The 27407-nt window shown below is 38.6% G+C and overlaps 1 protein-coding gene across 2 annotated transcripts in view; it reads right to left on the bottom strand.

Annotated features, from left to right (window-relative positions):
• Positions 1-27407, bottom strand: part of RPS6KA5 (ribosomal protein S6 kinase A5) — a 183614-nt gene that overhangs the window by 81614 nt on the left and 74593 nt on the right. The window contains exon 3 of one of the 2 annotated variants that reach the window (XM_082451268.1): positions 20521-20739. In XM_082451268.1, coding sequence (XP_082307394.1) covers positions 20521-20739 — 219 coding nt within the window. Of the gene's footprint in view, positions 1-20520; positions 20740-27407 lie in introns of those variants that run through there. The other variant, XM_082451269.1, reaches the window with a different exon arrangement.

The following is a 27407-nucleotide window of genomic DNA, read 5'->3' as shown; positions in this document are numbered from 1 at the left end:
ATAAGTCACTGGAAAAGGCGAGCACGTGTCCCAGGAGTCAGTTAAGTACAGGACTGAGGTTAGGGAGTTGGAAAAAAGCACCTTCACAAATGAAGCTCTGGTGGGAAATGACTTTTAAATGACGTTTAACTACCATTACTTTGTTGAGCATAAGGGGCCCCTCTGTAAAAGGGGCTGCTGGATAGGTACCATCCTCCAAGGACAGGAGGTTTTACTTAAGATAAATTAGGCACACTCGGTTAAGATTTAGGGTGCTTGTGCACATGGGGTTATCCACCAAGCACAATGGAAGGGGTTAGAAGAGGAAGATAAGGGAAAGAATGAGGTTTAAGCAGGGGAAGAATAATTTTAAAATTCCTGAAGACATTTTTTTAAAAAACCTCCAAAGCGTCTAAAATAGTAGACACAAAGATAAGCTTTATAGAGAGTATAGTCCATAAATAGATTCATGCTTTTCTAATGACATGTTGTACGTTTTAGTCTAAAAGCTTATTTAAATGTATGCTGCCAGAAAGCAAAGTTGAAATGTGACACCAGTGAGGCAGATGAAAGTCCCAGGGCAATTTTCTCTCTGCCAGGCACAGGGTCTGACACTAGCAAATATAAAGCATCCACTAATATCAGTTGCATGAATTGAATAAACATGCAATACTCTGCTTACTGGCTGCTGTAGCCATATAGGAGAACTAGGGCAGATTTTTCATCTCAAGTTTATTAACAGTAAAAGTAGAAAGAAATAGTTAAATATTATAATAGCTAAAAACTGCTATTCAAATAGACCAATGGGCAGCAAAAAAGAAGGGGAAAAGTAGAAGGAAACGGGTAATAACATAGCAAGAACACATTTCCTGATGAACATATCTCTTAAATTCTGATCTCTTCCCCTCCTAGAAAGGTTCGGAATAAGTCTTAAGATTCATTCTGTTCATAACTGAAGAAGAGAAGGAGACCATCAATAGTACACCTTTGTGACAATAACTATAAATAAACAAGTGAATAAATATGATATGTTCTCAGGAGCTGTGAGGCATATTTCATCAATGTGACTCTTACGAAAAAACATTGATCAACTTAAAATTATACTGAGATTTACTTACAGTCCATAAAATGGAATACCTCATATGATGCTTGTATAGACTACTGGTTCCTTGATTAAGCCTAAAAGGAACTTCCTATATGAAAAAGATTATATCTCAATTCATTTGTAGTTGCTAGATGATCTTCTTTATATGTAGAATGGCTTATACTCTATATCCATAAAATAGGAATATAAATAATTCCAACTCGCACATAAGATTGTCATGGTGATTAAATGAGCTATTGAGAGTTAAACTTGGGCCAAACATGCAGTAAGCATTTATTTAAAAATGACTATTGACTACTGTTATTATTTACAGACATCAGTTACAATTTATAGAACTGAAAAATCATGACATGTTTAATTATAATGATTTTAAAATAAAATTCAAATTTATGGTGTCCTGACTTACCTATTCTCTCAATGTAAGCATAATTTCAAAGCTTATAAATGTTTAATATATACTTCTACAAAGTACTACAGGGTCTAATTAGTTTTAGTTGGTTTTAAGCAAAAGAGAAATTTTCTTAAATAACTGATATTTTAGTGCAATCCTCATGTTTTAAAATTGCAGAGATATCTGGTTTTTATTCAAATGCAAATAAATTGCTTTTAAAGATTTTTATGTGACAGTAGTTGGAGTGCCAGATGAAGCACTCTGATGTTGTGTTTCTAAGAAGCATAAAAATAACACAGAAATCACACAAATAATGTGAAAATTCAAAGTCACAAAATCTCTCCCACTTTAAAACACGACCATCCTCCCTAAATCCCGTATGTCCCATCTTCTCTTCTCTTCTTCCTTTCATGGCAAAAGTTCTTTAAAGAGTGCTCTACAGGGCTTCCCTGGTGGCGCAGTGGTTGAGAATCTGCCTGCCGATGCAGGAGACGCGGGTTCGAGCCCTGGTCTGGGAAGATCCCACATGCCGCAGAGCGGCTAGGCCCGTGAGCCACAACTACTGAGCCTGCGCATCTGGAGCCTGTGCTCCGCAACAAGAGGCCGCGACAGTGAGAGGCCTGCGCACCGCAATGAAGAGTGGCCCCCACTTGCCACAACTAGAGAAAGCCCTCGCACAGAAATGAAGACCCAACACAGACAAAAATAAAAATAAATAAATTTAAAAAAAAAAAAAGAATAAGAGTGCTCTACATGTCTGATCTGACTCTCCTTACTTACTCTCCATTCACTTCCTATTGCTGCTGTAACAAATTACTACAGATTTGGTGGCTTAAAACAAGACAAGTTTATTATTTTATGTTGTAGATTAGAAGTCTGGTGTGGGTGTCACTGGGCTAAAATCAAGGTGTCAGCAGAGCTGCACTTACTCTGGAAGTTTTAAGGGAAAGTCTGTTTCCTGCCTTTTCCAGCTTCAAGAGGCTGCCCACATTCCTTGGCTCATGGCCTCTTCCTCCATCTTCTAAGCCAGCAGTGGCAGCTGAGTCACTTCCCACACTGTATCACTCTAACCTCTTCTGTAGGCATATCTCCATCTGACTCTCCTCTTCTGCCTTCCTCTTCCACTTTTATGGGCCCCCCCCCAGGGAATCCAGGATAATCTCCCTATTTTAAGGTCAGCTGACTAACAACTTTAATTCCATCTGCAACCTTAATTCCCTTAATTTGTTTGTCATGTAACCCAATATGCTCACAAGTTCTGAGGATGAGAATGTCAGCATCCTTGGGTGGCTGTTATTCTGCCTACCACAGCCTCTATTCACTCCTAAACACAGGGCTGTTCCACTTCCACCCCCATAACAGCAGTATAGTCTAAGGTTTAAAACAACCTCATGTTACTAAAGTAAATGGATACTTTGCAGTCCTCATGTTTCTTGACTTTTCAGCTGCACTTTGCAAACCAAGAGAAAGACTATTTCAGGAAGAGCATAGCACAAGAATCATCCCTGTGGGTCCAGGCCAAAGTGAGTCTCCCCCAGTGGTTGTGTTAAAGCCACTTAATTTGGGGTAGTTTATTATGCAGAAAAGGCTAATGGATACACTAATAACTTGTAGATCATGCTTGTAACCAAATAATTTGCTCAAGATCACACAGTTATTAAGTGATGAAGCTGGAATTTAAATCCAAGTTCATTTGACTCTCAAATCTAAAGGCCCTGCATGGCCCGCCTTTACTACACTATATTCCCATTTACCTTCCTGTCTTTAGGCTATCACAGATGCTGGGTGAAGCCTTGTGTCTGCAATGTTCATTCCTATCCTCTCCTGTTGCTCCTCTAATTTCTATTTTTCCTCTTAAGTTACACTTTAAATGTCACTTCTCTGGACGGTCTTCCCTAATAACCCAGAATAGACTTAGGTCTTTTCACTAGTAACCTCTGCATTTCCTTCCAACTACTTATTTCAAGGGTTATTACTTAATTGTGTACTAATTTGTTTAATGTCTGTTCCCCTTTTAGATTATAAGGCCCGGAGGACAAGAATCTTGTCTAGGTTGTTTGTTACTCTTATCCAAGCACCTGGCACATAGTAAACAGGCAAGAATTTGTAGCATGAATAAAGAGTTCTACAACTGACAATATCTTGATGCAGTTCACTTGTTGTATCAAAGGGTCAATATCCCAAGAGTCCTCCAAGAAACCTACACAATGAACTTGAAGAATCTGAAGCCATATATTATCTCTTAGGTGAGCCATCATTTATTCCTCTTCTTTCAAGTTCTGCAAGACTCCTATGCTTCTAAGTGGCTCAGTATTAGGCCCATGGACTGTGGGAAAAAGGCTTCACCAAAAGTTTGGCTGAAGTTTATGTCTAGAGAAGTAACAAGTTAGAATGCTCAAGACTTCTACCAATGTGCAATAATTCTAGTACTTTGACACATTAATATGTCCTTTAGAAAATAATTTAAAATTACACTGTTAAAATGCCAGATTCTTTATTGTTCCCTTTTGAAAAAAGTTCTTTTTCTCTATTTTACTAGAATGACATTAATTTAGGTCAAACTTTTTTCATATTAGGGACGTAATTTATGTCTCATTTCAATGACACTTAATTGACACAGATACTTAACAACAGCAAGTAGATTTTGTTTTGTTGTTGTAAGGTTACCCCACCCTCAATAACATTTCTTCTTGGATATAGGATAGCATATGTATGTGTGTGTATGTGTGTGTGTGTCTGTCTGTCTGTCTGTCTCTCTGTGTGTATAGGAAGATGGGTGGAAACTGGAGGAGAGAGAAGGAGCCTTTGAACTAGTAAATTTATTTTTTTAAACAATGAATTAACTTTAAGAACTTGAACTGAAGATCTCCACAAAATTTCCAGGATTCTAACAACTCCCTAAGACAAAACTTTTAATATAGTTGTGACAATATCTCATGGGGCTATCATTAATGATACTGTATTATGAAAGCTGCTAAGAGAGTAGATCTTAAAAGTTCTCATCACAAGAAAAAAAATGTAACTATGTGAGGTGAAGGATGTTAACTTATTGCAGTGATCATTTCACAATATATACATATATCAAATCATTATGTTGGGTACCTTAAACAAATATAATGTTACATGTCAATTATATCTCAATAAGACTAGAAAAAATGTATCTCATGAGATTAACATTAGGGCAAACAGCATCCGCTTTCAATCAAAATTATTACTTTTAAAGTACATATTATTTAATTTACATTTCAAAACAAAAAAAAAATTAGGTGTTCAAAGTCACCTGTAAGTATTTGCAACAATTTTTTCTATTCACACTATTAACATCACTGTTAAGAAGCCACGCTATTAGAGCATTAAGAACACGGAAAGAATTCACTTTGTCGAGAAGAAACATACATTGTTAGTTGGTAGAGGACAGTTTCAGCTGCTCAAGACCTCTACACATTTGACTTGACTTAATGTTGAACCCAGAAACCACTCTACTGTTTGTAGTTTACGTGCTTCTATTTACAGACGGAGAAACTGAAATCCACTGGAGATACTGAGTTGCATAAGCCTTAGAGTATTACTGAGAACTACAGAAACTTCCTGATAGCTCTATTTTCCATTGAGGATGCAAAAGGATAACCATGTAAGGATCTGGCCAACTTTTTAGGCTATGTCTTGTTCATGCAATCTCACGGAAATCTGCTGGTATGAGAGGAAGTAGCTGAGTTAACTGACAGAAAGAAGGGCTAAAACCTACATCTCCTACTTTCAAAGAAAGAGTCTCTGTTCCGCTTTCACTCTCCAAACACCTACTTCTTTCTAGTAATGTTCTGACTGACCTCTCGTCCTCTAGTCTTTTTATCTCAAATTCTCTTTAGAACGTCTCTGTTTCATATTTCTTCTTACAGTGGCAGCTTCCAAAGAGCTAACTGCCATTATCCCATATTTCCCCCATCTTTCAGTACCCACCCATCCCCAACCATGCCCTGTTCCTTGGTCTTTTTTTTTTTTTTCCTACAAAATTTTCTGTTCCTTCGGAGACACTTCATGTACATCAATCCCACACATTCTGGTCCTCACTTCCACCTACTCTTCCTCCTCCAGACCACCTAAATCGTGCTTGATTCCTCCCTGTCTGGTGTCTCAAGTGCAGTCTTAATGTGATGGACCACACATACCTGAAGGTAATTTCTTTTTAATGTCATGCCAGAGTCATCTCACTTTTTTTTCTGGTTTTAGCTCAACATTCGAATGGCACCTCTTGCGAATGCATTCCAGGGCATCAAAATCATGACAAAGTTCTGACAAAGACATATCTATTTATCAGTGCTGTGAATTAGTCATATTTACTTCAAAGTGGGGAAGCTCCTTCAGTCACTGTCTGTTTTGCTCTATGCTGTAGAATGCAATGGATCATGAACGATTCTAATTGTTACCATCTCAGCAAGTATCCTCACCCGTGCAATTTCTGAGATGAAATTAATACTTGAAAGCGAAACTTTAATGTCTTAAATACCTTTTAGCTCATGTTGAAAGGGTGACTCATGATGACAGAACTATCTACAAGGCAGGGGTGGCATTCATTATTGAGAATGCTCCTTGGCATCACCTTTATAAATACCTTTGTGATTTGCTTCTTTAGTGTCTTGTGAATTCTGATTAATCTAACAGTTTACACAGTCAGAGATCAGCTGGTGTTTTGACAAAATTACTACTAACAGACATCAGAGGACACCAAAAGAAAAATTGTTTTTTATGGATTATTTTCTACATAGCATTCCTTCCCACTGACAGTTGAAATGAATACGAGTTTTAAGAGCGAGAGAGAGAATAGATGAAAATATTTTTATATTTCTTGTTGTAAGCACGCAGAGAGAGGTACAGAAAAAGTGATAAAAAGAGGTATGGTCTCCATGTTATAATATTTGGAAAGGCTAAAACAATATAAAGGAGAAAACCCATCAAATCTATATGATGCCATTAGATATAAATTAAAACAAAGCCTAAAAAGATATTAATATGTAGAATTAGAAGAAAAAAACATAGATGTGACTTATAACAGATGAATTTACTTCAGGGGTCAACAAATTACAGTCCAGAGACAAAATCTAGTCCACTGCCGCTGACCCCTGATTTAGAGGATAGCAGAAACAATACAAATGGGTGGAAGGCAATTACATCTAAACAAAGAATACTGTGGGAAACAATCATCTGTACTCAGTGCTGAGAGAAATGCTATGTTCCGTATCTGGCAAATGTCAAAGGTAGGCATCTGTCAAAGTAATACCAACACTACAATGATCTTATCATGTGGAGAAGCCTGTGCTAAGGAAGCAGTTTATACCAAAGGAGCAGCCTGGTGAAGAAATCCCCAGTGAGCCACGAATCCTGGTAGCAGCGTGATGGCAGCCTAGACCTGCATCTCCAAGTCTACTCCCGAAGCATCTTAAAGAACAGCAAGAATGACTGTAAACCTCCACAACCTACTCCTTCAGCAAAACTTAGAGCCTAAGAAAACCCATACCCACCAAACAGCATGCGGTGAACAGGCTGAGAAAGAACAGGGCAGGACACAAGCACTCGCGGGAAGGTAGGAAAATGCAGTAAGACAGCAAGAGATAAATGAAGGTACAAAAATTAACAGCTCTCCACTAGAAGATATGGTTGGAAAGAAGACCCTACTAACAACAGTGACAGATGATTGAATATCTAAGATTAACTTAAGAAATGTGGGTAGGAGGAAAATGATTAAAAAAACTCCTGAAGGTCTCAGAGGAAGAGTTCAACATATGAGAAGACATACCATGTTCTTGAACAGGAATAACCCAAATCATAAAAATGTCAATTCTCCCTACATTTTTTAAAAAATATAAAACAATTGCACTAAAAACACCCTAACAAGTTTCCCCCCCAAAAACCAGGCAATTTGATTCTAAAGTTCATGTTGAAAATAAACCAACATGATGGGCCCCCAAAAAGCTCTGAAAAATAAGAGAAATGAAAGATAAAAGGGGTGTAGCCTGCCCAGGTATTAAAACTTATTGTAAAACTTTGATAAACTAAAACAGTATGGTAATGGCATATGGTTCAACCAAACAAACAGGTCAGTCAGTCAGTCAGTAAGCAGACGTGAACATATATGAGAATTTAAAATATGAAAAAGGCAGCACCTCAAGTCAGTGTAAACTTGGACTTTTTACTTCATGGTGTTGGGAGGAGTAAACATCCACACAGATGTTCTCCATGCAAAAAATAAAACCATCCAAGTACTGAAAAACACATCAGTGAACTCCTTTATAACCACAGGATTTGAGGAGATCTTTCTAACTATGACTTAAAATCCATAAGCCATAAAGATAGTTTTTAAATAAATTCTACTATACATAAATTTAAAATTTTTACATGGTAAAAACATCATAAAGTCAGGACAAATGGAAAATGGAAATATTTACTATGTATATCACAAATGTTTAATCTCTCAAAGAGCTCCTAGAAAATTGAGAAGAAAAAATGGGCAAAGGGTACAAACAGACAATTCTCAGAAAAAGACAAATGACCCCCTTAAACATATGAAAAGATGTTCAACCTCACTTAAAAAATGCAGATTAACTCTACACTGAGACACCACCTCATCTACGAGACAGGCAAATATCCAGAAGCTTGAGAATATGCTCTGTGGAGAAATAGATACTCTAATACAATGCTGGTGGGAGTGTAAAATGGTACAACCCCTATGGAAAAGTATATGCAAAATTACAGATGGCAAAAATATACATCAAGCAATCTCCTTCCAGGAATCAAGCCTACAGTTTTTCCCTATGCAAGTGGGAAATGACATGTACAAGTTGTACCCTGAATCATCAAAATAAAAGACTGGAAACAACCCAAGGATCCAGTCCTAGAGAAGTGGTTAAGTATGCTATGGAATGGAATGGAATGCAGGGATAAAGATCTTCCCCATTCTTTTTTATGCAGGGATAAAAAAGAATGGGGAAGATCTTTATGAACTGTTACAGAGTAAACGCTAGGATACACTGCTAAGTGAAAAAAAGAAAGGTCAGAATAGTATCAGTACCTAGAGCAGGCTACCTCTGGTTATGACTGAAGACAGCTGATTATCAGGGACCCTGAAATACAGCACCATTTGAGTTTGCTCTTTAACTTCTAACTTTGAATATTGACAATTAAAGGGACTGCGTCTTGCCTTTCCATCAGAAACTGCATCTCAGGGAAACCAAAACATTACAGTAGATGAGAGAAAACCATACTCTTCAGAAGAATGACAACTAATAAATATAGAAGAAATGACAGATTTAGAAAAATCACCATTTTGCAACTCATGATGAAACAGTTGATTTAAACAAAGAATTATGAAGTGTTAAATGTTAAAACCATAAAGTGTCAAAACATCACAGAGATTATTTTCACTTCTAAGGAAAAAAACATAACTCCATTATAAATGGATCAGACTGTCATCTCTGTAATTGCCTTAGCATTACTAACAACCAGTTAATAGGTTCCTCTTGATGTGATATAATATGAAATATGCAACATCACCTATGGTGTGTTCTAGCTAAAATATTTAATGTCCATCTGTCAAGACTTTAGCTCTAATTTCCCAAATACTGGAATTTAGCAGAGGAATAACCTAAAGATACTACAAGATATTTTTTCAGACCGATAAACCAAGGATATAAAAAAGGGAATGTTCCAGATTAAGAGACTTCAAGGACATAACAACCAAGTGAGTGTTCCTGGTTTGGACAAATCAGCTGTAAAGGATATTATGTGACAATGAGTGAAATGTCAATATGAACCTGTATGGTAGATGGCCACAAATTCTTTGCAGTCGCCTCATTAAGAAGTGAAGTCTATTGAGGGTGTGGAGAAAAGAGAACCCTTGGCACTGTTGGTGGGAATGTAAACTGGTGCAGCCCCTATGGAAAACAGTATGGAGCTTCCTCAAAAAATTAAAAATAGAGCGACCATATAATCCAGAAATTCCACTCCTGGGTACTTATCTGAAGAAAACAAAAATACTAACTTGAAAAATTATATGCATCCCCATGTTCACTGCAGCATATAATAGGCAAAATATGGAAACAACCTAAGTGTCCATTAATGAATGAATGACTGAATAAAGAAAATGCTGTGTGTGTGTGCACGTGTGTATTTCTATATATATGTAAAATGGAATATCATTCAGCCATAAAGTAGAATGAAATCTTGCCATTTATGACACTATGGATGAACCTTGAGGGCATTATGCTAAGTGAGATAAGTCAGACAGAGAAAGACAAATACCATATGATCTCACTTTACATGGAATCTAAAACAAAGAAACAAACAAATTAAGCTCATAGCTAGAGAATAGATTGGTGGCTGACAGAGGTGAGGGGTTGGGGGGATGGGCAAAATGGGTGCAGGGAGTGAAAAGGTATAAACTTCTATCTCTAAAATAAATAAGTTATGGGGATGTAACGTACAGCATGGCGACTACAGTTAATACTACTCGACTGCATATGTGAGAGGCCCTAAGAGAGTAAACCTTCAAAGTTCTCATCACAACCAAAAAAGTTCTGTAACTGTGTGTGACAGATGTTAATGAGACTTACTGTGGGGCTCATTCTGCAATATATACAGGTATCAATTCATTACGTTGTTCACCTGAAACTAATATAATGTTGTATGTCCATTATACTTCAATTAAGAAAATCTTAGGGGCTTCCCTGGTGACTCAGTGGTTAAGAATCCGTCTGCCAATGCAGGGGACACAGGTTCGAGCCCTGGTCCGGGAAGATCCCACATACCACAGAGCAGTTAGGCCTGTGAGCTACAATTACTGCGCTTGTGCGTCTGGAGCCTGTGCTCCACAACAAGAGAGGCCGCAACAGTGAGAGGCCCGCGCACAGCGATGAAGAGTGGCCCCCGCTCGCCACAACTAGAGAAAGCCCTCGCACAGAAACGAAGATCCAACACAACCATAAATAAATAAATTAATTAATTAAAAAAAAAAAAAAAAAAGAATCCATCTGCCAATGCAGGGGACACAGGTTCGAGCCCTGGTCCGGGAAGATCCCACATGCCACGGAGCAACTAAGCCCGTGCACCACAACTACTGAGCCTGTGCTCTAGAGCCCACAAGGCATGACTACTGAGCCTGCGTACCACAACTACTGAAGCCCGCGTGCCTAGAGCCCATGCTCCACAATAAAAGAAGCCACCGCAATGAGAAGCCTGCGCACTGCAATGAAGAGGGGCCCCTGCTCACTGCAACTAGAGAAAGCCCGTGTGCAGCAACGAAGACCCAATGCAGCCAAAAATAAATAAATTAAATAAATAAATTCATTTTTAAAAAATCTTAAAAAAAAACGTGAAAAGAAGCGAAGTCTATTTCCCTAGTCACTAAATCTGGGTTGGTCTCATGTTAGAAGTGAGGCTCATAGGGGCTTTTGGCAGTACCTGTTAGGCTGAGCCCTGGCTCACGAGCTTCCAGGGAAACAGCACAGGTTAATGTGTCTCTACAGAGCTCAGGAAGTCGGTTTAATTCATGCATGAACATGAGTTCATTTTTCATACAGCTTTTTTAGAGACACAAGCCATTGTGCATAATTGACCCAAATCCTTCAGTTCTTGTGTTAGAAAGGTAATCAGTGTGTGTTTTCTCCTCTTAATCCAGTGTGTGCAGTTACACATCTGTCTGTGGATAAACTCATAATGTTCATTGCTTAGCATCTCCTATGAACTGATTCCCAGGGAGGAAAACCAAAAGGGAAACCTCCGATTCCTCTCCTTTCAGCAGATGTGGGGGAGATGGTTGGAGGCTATGGGCTCACCCGTGACATTCAGCTGTGTGTGGTGAATTGTTAGCAGTCATGTTCTGACTTGATGTGAGGAGGCTCCACATCCACCCCTCTGTGGGGACAAGTGACTTGTGAGATTAACCCTGGGAGGCAGGTGGGTCAGCGTGGAGAACAAGAGAGGCCCTGCCTGGCTGGGGAAGAGGAATCGGTGGTACCAAGAGAGGAGTGGCAGCCCTCCTCCCCTTCCACCTTGAGGAGGAGGTGCCAGGAAGTTGCCCCCTTACCTGAGCTCCAGCTCAGGTGGACTTGCTTTGGGGCCTCTGACACAGAAGCTGGAGCCCTGCCTCTCCACTGCTAAGTGGAATCTGGAATCTCTCATCTATCTCTTAGTCAATCAGTTTCTACATGTGAGAAGCAAGCCTGTGGGCCAGTGTCCTCATACATGCTGTGGCCTTAAAAAATAATTCAGAGGTTCCCTGGAAAACCAGTCCCAGGGTTCCTACAATTGGTAGTTTCTACCTGAACTTTAACTGGTATTGCGTACCCGGATTTTGATCGGTTAGCCGTAATTATACCTTGGCATAATCATTTCTGGTGACCAAATCATAAAGTTCTATCAGGGCACCTGTGTCAGTGGTGCTATGCTGGTCAAAATTTGAGACTTTGAAATAAAAAATTTGTCATATTCATGCCTCAAAAAAAAAAAAAAAAAAAAAAAGAAGTGAAGCTATGTAAGTTCCAGAGCCTGGCCTCGTAAGGCCTTGCAGCCTCTATGTTTGCCTTCCTGGCTGTCTTCATGAGCTGCCCTGAGACTGCCATGATATGAAGAAGCTGATCTACTACTGCACTGGGAGGATGAGAGGCCACGTGAAGAAGAAAAGAGGTGCCCCAACCAACAGCAGCACCAACTTTCAGACACAAGAATGAAACCACATTAGCTCTCAAGCCCAGCCAGCTCTCCAGCTTATAGCCACATGAGCAAGCCAGCCAACCCATAGAACCATGAGCGATCTGCCCAGCCAACCCAGAGAATCATGAGAAAATAAATCATTGCTTAAGCAATGAAATTTTAGAGTGGTTCATTATGCAGCAGTAAATGTGTATCACTGAATATTAAATGAAATGAAAATTTATTAACCAGGAAAGGTGGACATCATTAACTGAAAGAAAACAACAAAAAAAGCTGGTTACAGAGAAGCAAGAAGAACTACAATCCTGCAGCCTGTGGAACAAAAACCACATTCACAGAAAGACAGACAAGATGAAAAGGCAGAGGGCTATGTACCACATGAAGGAACAAGATAAAACCCCAGAAAAACAACTAAATGAAGTGGAGATAGGCAACCTTACAGAAAAAGAATTCAGAATAATGAGAGCAAAGATGATCCAGGACCACGGAAAAAGAATGGAGGCAAAGATTCAGAAGATGCAAGAAATGTTTAACAAAGATCTAGAAGAATTAAAGAACAAACAAACAGAGATGAACAACACAATAACTGAAATGAAAAATACACTAGAAAGAATCAATAGCAGAATAACTGAGGCAGAAGAATGGATAAGTGACCTGCAAGACAGAATGGTGGAATCCACTGCTGCGGAACAGAATAAAGAAAAAAGAATGAAAAGAAATGAAGACAGCCTAACAGACCTCTGGGACAACATTAAATGCAACAACATTCACATTATAGGGGTCCCAGAAGGAGAAGAGAGAGAGAAAGGACCCGAGAAAATATTTGAAGAGACTATAGTCGAAAACTTCCCTAACATGGGAAAGGTAATAGCCACCCAAGTCCAGGAAGTGCAGAGAGTCCCATACAGGATAAACCCGAGGAGAAACATGCCGAGACACATAGTAATCAAATGGGCAAAAATTAAAGACAAAGAAAAATTATTGAAAGCAGCAAGGGAAAAACAACAAATAACATACAAGGGAACGCCCATAAGGTTAACAGCTGATTGCTCAGCAGAAACTCTACAAGCCAGAAGGGAGTGGCATGATATACTTAAAGTGATGAAAGGGAAGAATCTACAACCAAGATTACTCTACCTGGCAAGGATCTCATTCAGATTCGATGGAGAAATCAAAAGCTTTACAGACAAGCAAAAGCTAAGAGAACTCAGCACCACCAAACCAGCTCTACAACAAGTGCTAAAGGAACTTCTCTAAGTGGGAAACACAAGAGAAGAAAAGGACCTACAAAAACAAACCCAAGACAATTAAGAAAATGGTAACAGGAGCATGCATATCGATAATTACCTTAAACGTGAATGGATTAAATGCTCCAACCAAAAGACACAGGCTTGCTGAATGGATACAAAAACAAGACCCATATGTATGCTGTCTACAAGAGACCCACTTCAGACCTAGGGACACATTCAGACTGAAAGTGAGGGGATGGAAAAAGATATTCCATGCAAATGGAAATCAAAAGAAAGCTGGAGTAGTAATACTCATATCAGATAAAATAGACTTTAAAATAAAGAATGTTACAAGAGACAAGGAAGAACACTACATAATGATCAAGGGATCAATCCAAGAAGAAGATATAACAATTATAAATATATGTGCACCCAACATAGGAACACCTCAATACATAAGGCAACTGCTAACAGCTATAAAAGAGGAAATCGACAGTAACACAATAATAGTGGGGGACCTTAACACCTCACTTACACCGATGGACAGATCATTCAAACAGAAAATTAACAAGGAAACACAAGCTTTAAATGACACAATAGACCAGATAGATTTAATTCATATTTATAGGACATTCCATCCAAAAACAGCAGATTACACATTCTTCTCAAGTGCGCACAGAACGTTCTCCAGGGTAGATCACATCTTGGGTCACAAATCAAGCCTCAGTAAATTTAAGAAAATTGAAATCATATCAAGCATCTTTTCTGACCACAATGCTATGAGATTAGAAATCAATTACGGGGAAAAAAATGTAAAAAACACAAACACATGGAGGCTAAACAATACGTTACTAAATAACCAAGAGATCACTGAAGAAATCAAAGAGGAAATCAAAAATTACCTAGAGACAAATGACAATGAAAACACGACGATCCAAAACCTATGGGATGCAGCAAAAGCAGTTCTAAGAGGGAAGTTTACAGCTATACAAGTCTACCTCAAGAAACAAGAAAAATCTCAAATAAACAATCTAACCTTACACCTAAAGGAACTAGAGAAAGAAGAGCAAACAAAACCCAAAGTTAGCAGAAGGAAAGAAATCATAAAGATCAGAGCAGAAATAAATGAAATAGAAACAAAGAAAACAATAGCAAAGATCAATAAAACTAAAAGCTGGTTCTTTGAGAAGATAAACAAATTGATAAACCATTAGCCAGACTCATCAAGAAAAAGAGGGAGAAGACTCAAATCAATAAAATTGAAATGAAAAAGGAGAAGTTACAACAGACACCGCAGAAATACAAAGCATCCTGAGAGACTACTACAAGCAACTCTATGCCAATAAAATGGACAACCTGGAAGAAACGGACAAATTCTTGGAAAGGTATAACCTTCCAAGACTGAACCAGGAAGAAATAGAAAATATGAACAGACCAATCACAAGTAATGAAATTGAAACTGTGATTAAAAATCTTCCAACAAACAATAGTCCAGGACCAGATGGCTTCACAGGTGAATTCTATTAAACATTTAGAGAAGAGCTAACACCCATCCTTCTCAAACTCTTCCAAAAAATTGCAGAGGAAGGAACACTCCCATACTCATTCTATGAGGTCACCATGACCCTGATACCAAAACCAGATAAAGATACTACAAAACAAGAAAATTACAGACCAATATCACTGATGAATATAGATGCAAAAATCCTCAACAAAATACTAGCAAACAGAATCTAACAACACATTAAAAGGATGATACACTATGATCAAGTGGGATTTATCCCAGGGATGCAAAGATTCTTCAATATATGCAAATCAATCAATGTGATACACCATATTAACAAATTGAAGAAGAAAAACCATATGATCATCTGGTTTTAGATGCAGAAAAAGCTTTTGACAAAATTCAACACCAATTTATGATAAAAACTCGCCAGAAAGTGGGCATGGAGGGAAACTACTTCAACATAATAAAGGCCATATATGACAAACCCACAGCAAACATCATTCTCAATGGTGAAAAACTGAAAGCATTTCCTCTAAGATCGGGAACAAGACAAGGATGTCCACTCTTGCCACTATTATTCAACATAGTTTTGGAAGTCCTAGCCATGGCAATCAGAGAAGAAAAAGAAATAAAAGGAATACAGATTGGAAAAGAAGAAGTAAAACTGTCACTGTTTGCAGATGACATGATACTATACATAGAGAATCCTAAAGATGCTACCAGAAAACTACTAGAGCTAATCAATGAATTTGGTAAAGTTGTAGGATACAAAATTAATGCACAGAAATCTCTTGCATTCCTGTACACTAATGATGAAAAATCTAAAAGAGAAATTGAGGAAACACTCTCATTTACCACTGCAACAAAAAAGAATAAAATACCTAGGAATAAACCTACCTAGGGAGACAAAAGACCTGTATGCAGAAAACTATAAGACACTGTTGAAAGAAATTAAAGATGATACCAACAGATGGAGAGATATACCATGTTCTTGGATTGGAAGAATCAATATTGTGAAAATGACTATACTACCCAAAGCAATCTACAGATTCAATGCAATCCCTATCAAATTACCAATGGCATTTTTTACAGAACTAGAACAAAAAATCTTAAAATTTGTATGGAGACACAAAAGACCCCAAATAGCCAAAGCAGACTTGAGGGGAAAAAACGGAGCTAGAAGAATCAGACTCCCTGACTTCAGACTATACTACAAAGCTACAGTAATCAAGACAATATGGCACTGGCACAAAAACAGACATATAGATCAATGGAACAGGATAGAAAGCCCAGAGATAAACCCACACACCTATGGTCAACTAATCTATGACAAAGGAGGCAAGGATATACAATGGAGAAAAGACAGTCTCTTCAATAAGTGGTGCTGGGAAAACTGGACAGCTACATGTAAAAGAATGAAATTAGAACACTCCCTAACACCATACACAAAAATAAACTCAAAATGGATTAGAGACCTAAATGTAAGACCGGACACTATAAAACTCTTAGAGGAAAACATAGGAAGAACACTCTTTGACATAAATCACAGAAAGATCTTTTTTGATCCACCTCCTAGAGTAATGGAAATAAAAACAAAAATAAACAAATGGGATCTAATGAAACTTAAAAGCTTTTGCAAAGCAAAGGAAACTACAAACAAGACTAAGACAGCTCTCAGAATGGGAAAAAATATTTGCAAACGAATCAACGGACAAAGGATTAATCTCCAAAATATATAAACAGCTCATGCAGCTCAATATTAAAAAAACAAACAACCCATTCAAAAAATGGGCAGAAGACCTAAATAGACATTTCTCCAAAGAGGACATACAGATGGCCAAGAAACACATGAAAAGCTGCTCAACATCACTAATTATTAGAGAAATGCGAATGAAAACTACAATGAGGTATCACCTCACACCAGTTAGAATGGGTATCATCGGAAAATCTACAAACAACAAATGCTGGAGAGGGTGTGGAGAAAAGCACTGTTGGTGGGAATGTAAATTGATACAGCCACTATGGAGAACAGTATGGAGGTTCCTTAAAAAACTAAAAATAGAATTACCATATGATCCAGTAATCCCACTACTGGGCATATACCCTACCCAGAGAAAACCATAATTCAGAAAGACACATGCACCCCAATGTTCACTGCTGCGCTATTTACAATAGCCAGGTCACCGAAGCAACCTAAATGCGCATTGACAGACAAATGGATAAAGAAGATGTGGTACATATATACAATGGACTATTACTCAGCCATAAAAAGGAACGAAATTGGGTCATTTGTAGAGATGTGGATGAATCTAGAGACTGTCATACAGAGTGAAGTAAGGCAGAAAGAGAAAAACAAATATTGTATATTAACACATATATGTGGAACCTAGAAAAATGGTACAGATGAACTGGTTTGCAGGGCAGAAATAGAGACACAGATGTAGAGAACAAACGTATGGACACCAAGGGGGGAAAGTGGCGGGTGGTGCGGGTGGTGGTGTGATGAATTGGGCGATTGGGATTGACATGTATACACTGATGTGTATAAAATGGATGACTAATAAGAACCTACTGTATAAAAAAATAAATAAAATAAAATTCAAAAAAATAAAGCTGGTTACAAATCCTATGTACAGGACAATTTCACTTTGATAAAACATACATGCATGCAGACACACAGACAAAAAGATCTAGAAGGATATACTAGGTAATAACAGAGAAATACATGTATAATGAGGTAAACTCTGGGTAGTGAAAATACATGTTTTCTCTTCTTATTTTTGTTTTCCTATAGCTTCTATATGCATATATATGCTTTTGTAGTAATAAGGCAGTTGTTAAAAATATAATGTTTTTAAAAAGGTCTATAGTGTTTACTTATTCATCAGAGCAGAAGGTCAGCTGGACCCCTGAAAAGCTTGACTTGTAAATTCTTGCTATTAACCTCTAACAGTACCCAAAAACTAGATAAAGTAAGTTAATCAATAAGCCTTTAAAGACAGTTATGGGCTGAAACTGTCTCCCCCAAATTCATATATTGAAATCTTAACCCCCAACACCTCAGAATGTGACTGTATTTGGAGTCAAGGCCTTTGAAGAGATAATTAAGTTATTAAAATCAGGCCATTAGGATAGGCTCTAATCCAGTCTGATTCCTGTCCTTACAAGAGAAAATTTGAACACAAAAAGGGACACCAGGGGTGTGAATGTACAGAGGGAGGACCATGTGAAAAGGCAGCAAGTGGGGGGCCCTCTGCAAGCAGAGGAGAGAGGCCTGGGACAGACCTTTTCCTTATGGCCCTCAGAGGAAACCAACCCTGCTGGCACCTTGATTTTGGACTTCCAGGTGCCAGAACTGAGAAAAAAGAAACTTCTGTTGTTTAAGCCACCCAGTCTGTGATATTTTGTTATGGCGGCCCTAGCAGACTGAGACAGTACTTGGAGAACTGACCTAGCGTGAGTTCTAAGCACTGCAAACAAATAATGGAACCATAAAAACAGTTTATAATAATGTCCTGTTCAAGATTTCTGAAAAGTTTTGTCTTTCAAGTCAAATAGGGACTTCCCTGGCGGTCCAGTGGTGGTTAAGACTCTGCACTTCCACTGCGGAGAGCACAGGTTCAATCCCTGGTCGGGGAACTAAGATTCCACATGCCACGCGGTATGGCCCAAAAAAAAAAAAAAAAAAAGAGTCAAATAACAACTACAAACATGCACAAAGAGAATGACAGTAAACATATCCACGAGGAGAGGAGGTACAGGGCATGCTTTCAAAATGCACTGCCATATGATGGAACGAGTTCACTGTCTACATTCTATTCGTGAGCTGGCACAAGAGATGGGTTTTCTTATCTTGGTTTGTATTTATTTATTTGTGGGCCACTGACAAAGAGCAAAAGTAATGAAGAGCCAACAACAAAAAAAGCAACATTATCAAGGACTATTTGTTTTTTAATCAGATCCAACATATTTCACTCATCTACTTTTAAGTTAAAAATATCAGGCTGGCCAAAAGGCTCCTTCAGTTTTTAAGTAAAAATGAAAGACACATTTTTTATTTTCACCAAGAACTTTACTGAACAACGTATTCACCGAACCTTTTGGCCAACCCAGTATCATTTATAAACTATACTATTACAATAAACAATTTTTAAAAGATTGAATCCAGTTATGGTCAGAGAACAGAAAAAAGAGAGAAGAGAGAGAAGCTGTGGTGTGGTGATGCAGAGGCCAGGAGTTTGGGTTCTTACTGCTTCTGGCTACTACGATCTTATGTCCCCTACAACCTACTGGGTAAAAATACAGAAGGAATTATATTTAAAAATCAGTAAATAACATAGCTGAGCAGATACACACGGGGGCAGAATGAAGGCCTGAAACAACAGGCAGATGATAACATTAGTGGAGACTCTGACAGGACGGGAGAGACTGTGGCCTATGTGTATGAAAGATTTGGGATGGTTAGTTGATGGTAAGCACTGCAAGATAGGCCTGAAGTGTAACTTCATGACTCAAAAAGTGAATGCAATTTTAGGCATCACTAATAAAAGTATAAATTTCAAACTGAGAGCATTCACTAAAGTTGCCAAATACCACTAGTAATCAAAGAAAACAGGAGCACTGTTGGGCAGACTTTGAAATGAGTCAGATCTGAGTTCCAATCTTTATTCTCAAGCTTATACAAGATACGTGACTGCAGGAAATGCAGCTTCCAGAACCTTCAACATCTCTAATGAGAGGACTCTGGCAGTGTTGTAGGGGTCAGTGATACTGTGGGTAACACCTAGTGTGGTGCTGGCACACTGAAGGCACTCAAGAAATAGCTAATGCTTACAGAGCACTATGTGAAATTCTACCTCATCTAATCCACAGAAGAGATCAATAACAGGGGATTATAATACATAAGTGCAAATTCTCAAAAGAATGGGACTAAAACTATAACAGAAGAAATATTCTATGATGGAAGAGTATAATACTAGAAATACTGCCATGTAGGAATAGAAAATGGTACAACTTTTCCCAAAGAAATCTGGCAATATGCACAGAGGACATTTCCAAAGTCCGTATACAACGGTCCAACTCTGGGAAAGGAAAAGATTCAGAAAGTGTCTGTGGGTAGAAACGGGAGTGAGCAAAGGGTTGACTGATTAGTGGGTATCTCCATGAAAAGCAGGTTTATCACCAGAAAGGCAAAGCATCTCTAAGAATAGAAATCTTTTCTTTTTTCTTTTTCCTAATTACTGATTTCCATAAATATCCCCTTGTTGGCCCAAACGTGTACGTTCCTAAGAATTGTGGCCCACTTTCCCACTCAGCTCAGCACATCTGAATGGAAGACACCACCCAGGGAAGCAGCCACCCAAATGACTCCAGTGTTTTAAGATTCATAAAGGAGTGTGGAAGAGAAGTACGCAAATTCCTTCAGGATGGGAGGTCCCAAATCCAGAGCAATTCATGATGTTCAAGGAAATGCCACCGCTGAGAGAGGAATGAAAGTCAAAAGATTTCATTTCTTCCAAGTCTGAAGTATGCTGCCTTTTGAGTGCGTGATGGCACAAGACCCAAGTTTTCGTCAAAAGTCAAAAGTCTGATGACAACTGGCACTTACCTAAAATGAGATGAAGCTTGGTTTCTGTCTGGAAAGCGTAGTGCAAGGTCACCAAAAACGGCGACTGCCTGATGTGCTCCAAGACCTGTCGTTCTGTCCTCGTGTGCTCGGTGGTTTTGGCCTTTTGAACTATTGTTGCCTTTTTCAAAACTTTCATGGCATACAGCTTTCCAGCATCATGACCACTTATTTTACGAACCAGAAACACTTTTCCATAAGCTGAAAATGAAAAGAAAAAGAGTTAAAAGGCTACACAGGCAGAGTGGTAATTTAGTGCAAGTCGAAAGTTACAATGCACAAAAGAACACTCTTTGAATGAAAAAGTATCCTTAGTGCTGTTTCCAATAGTTCTTTGATATATTTCTTCAATTTTATGTCAGACATATTTCTAGGTCTAGCCCTCAATATTTACATATCTAATCACTGCTGACAAAGTTATGCTTTCACTCTTTTACTGTTATTCTCTCCTCAGTATTTTTAGCTGTAGAAAACTAGCTGTTATTATGGTTAATTAACCACAATCCAATTCTGGAGCAACTAGGACATTTTAGACATCAGATAAAAACCTCTAGGTTTTGCTGCTGTTGTAAACAAATGAAAATAGTTCTTAAGAATCTCAAAAAACAAAAAATCTCATACACACATATAATTCAAGTACCTCAAGTACCCCTCTATACTTATTAAAAAAGTCTAAAGCAACATAAGCTGACATTATATAAACAAAAGAGATCTCCAGATGTGAAAGACATTAAAAGACTCTAAATTGCAAGCAGTACCAACAGAAGCCCCTTTACATCTCTGGGCAGTAATTCACAGGTTAGTGGGTCAACCTCGCCACATTCTCCCTAAGTGAGGGCTCAGTTGGGCAAATCCTGTGTGTAGTGCCACTGCCCTAAGTGAGGCATTGGGGCCATATGGATACTGTGCCCACAGCAGGTATCCGCGTTTATTTCCCTAGGGAAGTGGGGAGAGGGCACGAAGAGGTGGGATGAAGGAGGAAGGGGAAGGCAGGCAAAAACACTGAGAGGGAAGGGGTAGGCCCCCAATTCATCCCTACGAGTTACAAAGGCTCTTTTCTTCTCAAAATGCAAACACCTCCTGGGATGGCTGAGCCCAGTCCCACTTTTGAAGTTAATCAGACCATCTGCATTCATCAGACCATTCTGGAGTTGGTCTCAGTTCTGACCCAGACTGGTGCTTCCATAGACCCTGCCCACACCTCGACAGTGTTTAGCACAAAATCCTATTCTAATCCAGCCACTAGACCAAGAGAGCTTTAAGGCAAGGGCTCTTGTATCTTGGCTGTTATTCAGTTTAGTACTTCAGGAAGTAAATGAGTGCCGACCCAGTATGTACAATGGGCAAAGAACGGCGGTGGTACTCCTGAGGAGGGAGAGAAACAACATTCCTCAAGGACTTGGTGATGCAGTCTCCGTGCTAAACATATCCACACAGTGATTCACTCACTCCTCAGAACAGCCAGTGAAGTTGGTACTTTCAGTAACTCCATTCTGCAGATGAGGAAACAGATTCAGAATACTTAAGCAAGTGGCCAGAAGACTTGGGTAAAAAGTGGCAGAGCTGATTCAGATGAAAGCAGTGTGATTCCAGGGACCACACGCTTAACCATAAATGAATTTTTTCTTTAAATAAGAGAGATTCTTCTTCAGTACTAGAAATCGGATGTTCTGGATTTTAATAAAACCAACACCATAAACATGCTGAACACATTCTGGGATACAGAAAAAGTTCATAAAAGGTTTGTATCTTATCTCGTTGTAAATAAAACAATTATAGATTGAGAGTTTAGTAAGGCAGAAGTGAACCAAAAAAGAAAATGACAACTTTTAGAACCTAACAAATTAACCTAAAGTATACAAATGAAAAAAGTTAATCTATTCAAAAGCAGTGAAATGAAGCTAGAGAATATTCTAAAGAAGAGTACTGTACCTTCCATGGAGTAAGGCACTATATAAACCCAGAAGAAAGTCAAGTCCTCTCTAAGTACAGGGCTTTTGTGTTCCCTACACACACGGCACCTGCTCTAGATTCCTGTTCTGAGATTCCTATCTCCAGAGTGCTGTGGTCCTTAGAAATTATGTTATCCATCTATCTTCTCCAACAAAGAAAATCTTTCTACAACATCACGGAAAGATGGCTAAGAGCTTCTTCCCAGCGCTCACGTGTGTCTTTCAGTCCAGGTGCTGACCCATGTGGCAGATGGACCACAGGGTGTTAGCATCTAACAGCTGAGTACCTGTCAGGCACTTGAGAGTTGGATTACTTCATTTGATTCTTCTCACATCCCTACGAGGAGGTGAGGAGGATGACCTCCACTTTACAGATGAAGGAACTAGAGCGTAAAGGAGCTGGGTCCCTTGCCCAAGGTCATACTTGCCCATGTGGCCTGACTCCTGAGCCCACACTCGGAGCAGTGCTCCAGCTAGCTGCCTTCCTAAGGTGAATGACCTCATAGGCAAAGAAATTAGGAACCAGACATTAAAAAGAAGTCACAATACAGGTTAGGTAGGTGTTCTAATGGTGGAATAGATACATTTCTACTACTTCCAACTAGAGGAGGTTTCATAAAGTCACCCATTTTATTGATGGGGCGATCTAAATATTCAAAAAATATGCCTTACCTTGAGTGGAAACAGGCCTTTCTACAATATTCATCCGTTAGCCCTTCTATACCTTCTGGACTTACAAAAAGTAATATTACTCTTCTTTTCTAAGATAATTTTTAAAATATTTAAAAATACTATTATGCCATCTCATCCAAGCAAAATGTTCTTATTCCCTAAACCAATCTAAAAGTAAATGACTTTAAGACTTTGTACCACTAGGAGGTGCCCTATATGTGTTCCGTGAGTTTGTAAATACTTTTTCTTTGATTTCTTTCCTATTACCTTAAAAATGTCATATATCACTCCAAATAAATGTGAGGTAGCAAAGGACGTTAATGTATGTGGGCAAATAATATAAAATCATCCTTAATGCCACGTTATACACTGTACGGTCAAATAATAAACAGTCATCCTCCTGCCATGTGATGATATCCAGAAGTTTTCCAGTAATATGAGCTAAAGACTACATATTCTGCCTTTACCATTATATTTATCTATCAGAAAAAGGCCGGGGGAAAAAGTATGATGAAGCTCACAAATCTTTTGATTTTACTTTTATAATTTCCATGATTAACTAAAGCTATGGTACTTCTATCACATGGTACATGCCAATAGATGCTTACAACAATAAACTTCAAGGAGTGCCTCACAATGTTCCAAGCAACAGATATTTCAGATAAACAGGATCTTACTTACAAGTAGACTGCTTAATGAAACAGAGTTTGCCTACAAACAGCGTTGTTTTTTGAAGTACCCATAAGGCTGCTTATCACATTGCAAAAGGGGAAGAAAACACATTCACTGCTGGAGAGACCTTGAAGAAGCCACCTTCTCTGACTGAGCTGGCTTGCAGATTAGTACAGAGGGAGAAAGTGAAGGAGTCCTTCTGTTGAAGAGCGCCATCCAGTCTAGAACCGCCTACATGTTTTCCAATATTTTAAGAGGGGCCACTGCAACTGAACTTGGTGGCAATATTATTTCCTTTTAGTCTGTAATGAGATGAATGACTACCTTGTTGTGAAGCCAACTCCTGGCTTTCGTTCACTGTGTGCTGATGTTGTTAAAGAATTCCTATTTTGAAAGCATCTTTTGGAAACTGCAAAAGCTACCAATGGTGGAAACTCTTTTGGCCGAAAAAGGTAAACAATAGTACTTCCTGCTCAGATGGAGCCCCTAAAATGGATGTTTAGCAATACAGCTGGGATTTGCTGCTTAGGTAAAGAGACTAAGCTTCAGGCTTCAGCATAACTCTAATTTCAGCATCAACGTGCAATGGCTTCAGATGCACTCCCAGCAATCGTCACAGAAGCCTTGTGTACTGCTCTGATCTTATCAATTTCTCCAGAGCCAGGGCCTTTCCAAGATACTCTGTCAAGAAATGTGAGCAGAAGAGGGCATGGAGTTCACTGGTTTCCCAGAGGCCAAGGCTAGCAGCGCTTGATGGGACTTGAGGTAGAATTTCTACTTAGTAGACTGAGGGAAAGTAAACTCTAAAAATAAATGACAAGAAGGATTAATTCCTGACTTAGCTTGACAGACACCTACGACCATATGAATGAGGTAAATCTTTCAATTCAAGGCCCGACAGACACTGCTCTGGATGTTACCGATAACCTGTGTGCTCTTACAGCCGCAGGTTATTATAGCAGCCGTTTCAGAGAGAAGACTGGATCCCGACAACCATGTAAGCCTTTCCAGAGCTGGGGGAGAATTCCATAGGTTGGGGGGCAAACTACAGATACCTTACAAAGGTCATTCCTGTTCAAACTGAAATGTGGATTTAGAATCCTAGTCTACCTGACACAGCACAATGTTGCCAATGGTCTCAGTGGTTTGATGATACAGGAAATCATGTAAAATGAACTAAACGCAGTGTCAAGGGGAAATGTCTAGTTCCTTGGACCAGGTCTCAGCTTGCTTTTCCACAGGTGTGACTCCTATTCCATTGGCCACAATGATCATTATGAATCAGGTTTTTAAGCACGTGTTGTCATAACAGAAAAATTAAAACGGACTGATGGTTTTCAAACAAGATGACACTCATGCTGTCACATCATAAGCCACTGCACAGTATCAACTACTTTTTCAAGCTAAACAAAAGCAGCCTTCTTGCTTAAACTTATTTTGAGCATAATTAAACTGATTTTTTTCACTTTATTTGCAAAGTCTGAATTCATTAAAAAAAATTTTAGGAAGTAGCCTTTATCTTGGCATGAAAATGATGAGATCAATTTGTTAAAAAAGTATTTTTACAGTCTGTCTATAAAAGCAATCAATTTACAATGCCATATAATTAAATGCAAGGAAAATCTGTCTAGGTTTACATGCATTATTCTGGAGAAAAGGGTTAAGAACTAGAAGGCCTCTGGATTAATTCCTTCAGTGGAGCGCTTATCCGGGACACGCTGCTCCCATTGGGATCCAAATGCTCCACCACCGTGAGATCCCTGTCTTCTGTCACTCAGACTTTTATTAATGCTGCTCACAACTCTATACATTGTACACTCTGCTTAACCAGCCATGCCACACTTTGGGTGCATTCCAACCTTGCAGCATAAACTGCTGTACTCAAACTACGGCTTTAAAAACAGGATGGCAGAAGCTCTCTTGGCGACTTCCACTTAGACAACTCCCAACGCTAACTGGTACCCCCCGTCCGGTTGTGCACTGCACACTGATGCCTATAACCAGTTCACACGTGCACTGCTGTGCCCACGCCGTTCAGCTGTCTGCTTCACACCAGTCACTGACACTCGCTGCCTCACTTGTGTGTGCCTGTTGTATACGTTATTCTTATATAATTTAACTACATATTACATAAGCCACTGAAATGTAAATGTGAAAGAAAAGAGAAAAATGAGGTTAAAAGCTTTGAAAGAACTACATAAAGGCAAGACACTTAAGAAAAAAGAACTGCTGAAAAATCAGGTGTGGGTGAAACAACTATAAAAGGCTAGGGGAAAAAATTGTGAAAATCTAAAAGGATTTTGTATCCAGATCACTTCAAGTGTGTCTGGTTCTCACTCCACTTTAAAGAATTGGAAACTTAATTTTAGATGATGCATTACAAGTGCGGTTTATGCAAAACAAACCATTGTTTAAGAACTTACTCTCAAAGAGTCTTGTGCCTACACGCAAAGTGAATATATATTTATATATTTTAAGTGAAAAGTAGTATGCCCAAAGTACATGTATATATCCTTTTAAAATGATATTCCACTTTAACCAACTTTTTCTGATTGGCCACAAGTACCAGTCATGTCATATGAGGGAGACGACACTAACTAAAGGATCATATTCAATGCTGCTGGAATTCATCCCTCTCTCACCCTTCCAGAATAAGGGAATTTTTTTTCTTTAACTTTTTATTTTATATTGGGGTAGAGTTGATTAACAATAGTTTCAGGTGTATAGCAAAGTCATTCAGTTATACATATACATGTATTTATTCTTTTTCAAATTCTTTTCCCATTTAGGTTGTTACATAATATTGAGCAGAGTTCTCTGTGCTATACAGTAGGTCCTTGTCGGTTATCCATTTGAAGTATAGCAGTGTGTACATCTTAATCCCAAACCCCCTAACTATCCCTTCCCCCAACCCTTCCCCTGGTAACCATAAGTTCGTTTTCTAAGTCTGTGAGTCTGTTTCTGTTTTGTAAATAAGTTCATCTGTATCATTTCTTTTTAGATTCCACATATAAGCAATATCATACAATATTTCCCTTTCTCTGTCTGACTTGTTAAATCAGAATCTTGTTAAAGAGTGACTTGACCACCAACCATACTAGCTCTGCCTCTCAGCTTGCTTTCCTCCTCAATCTGGTAAACATAACTTTTGTGTTGCCATCTAAATTGTTGATAAAAATATAACCCTTCTGGCTCAAAATACTTGATTTCCCATTACTCTTAAGATAAAGAGAATCCTTAATATAACCTAAATTATCTGGCTTCTACCTACCTCTCTCCACCTTCTCACCATCTCATTTTCTCACTCCTTCAGACATACAGCCTTTCCTGACTTCCCAGACTAGCACAGTTTCTCTAATTTTATACTCTCATAACACCCTGTCATAGAAATTGTCAGAAACATGAGTTTTCATTTATTTGTGTGATTGCCTCATTGTGTAGCTTCCACAGGACTGTAAATTCCACAAAACCAAGGACTATGTCCAGTTTTACTCACTTTGTATCATTAGCAAATTCTAGAGCTGGCACACTGTAGAAACTCAAATAATGTTGAATGCATAAAAAAATAAACAA

This window comes from Balaenoptera physalus (genome assembly GCF_965194825.1).
Source record: "Balaenoptera physalus genome assembly, chromosome: 2".
Taxonomy (NCBI): domain Eukaryota; kingdom Metazoa; phylum Chordata; class Mammalia; order Artiodactyla; family Balaenopteridae; genus Balaenoptera; species Balaenoptera physalus.
Note: the sequence above shows the minus strand (reverse complement) of the source record. Positions and strands in the feature narration are given on the sequence as shown.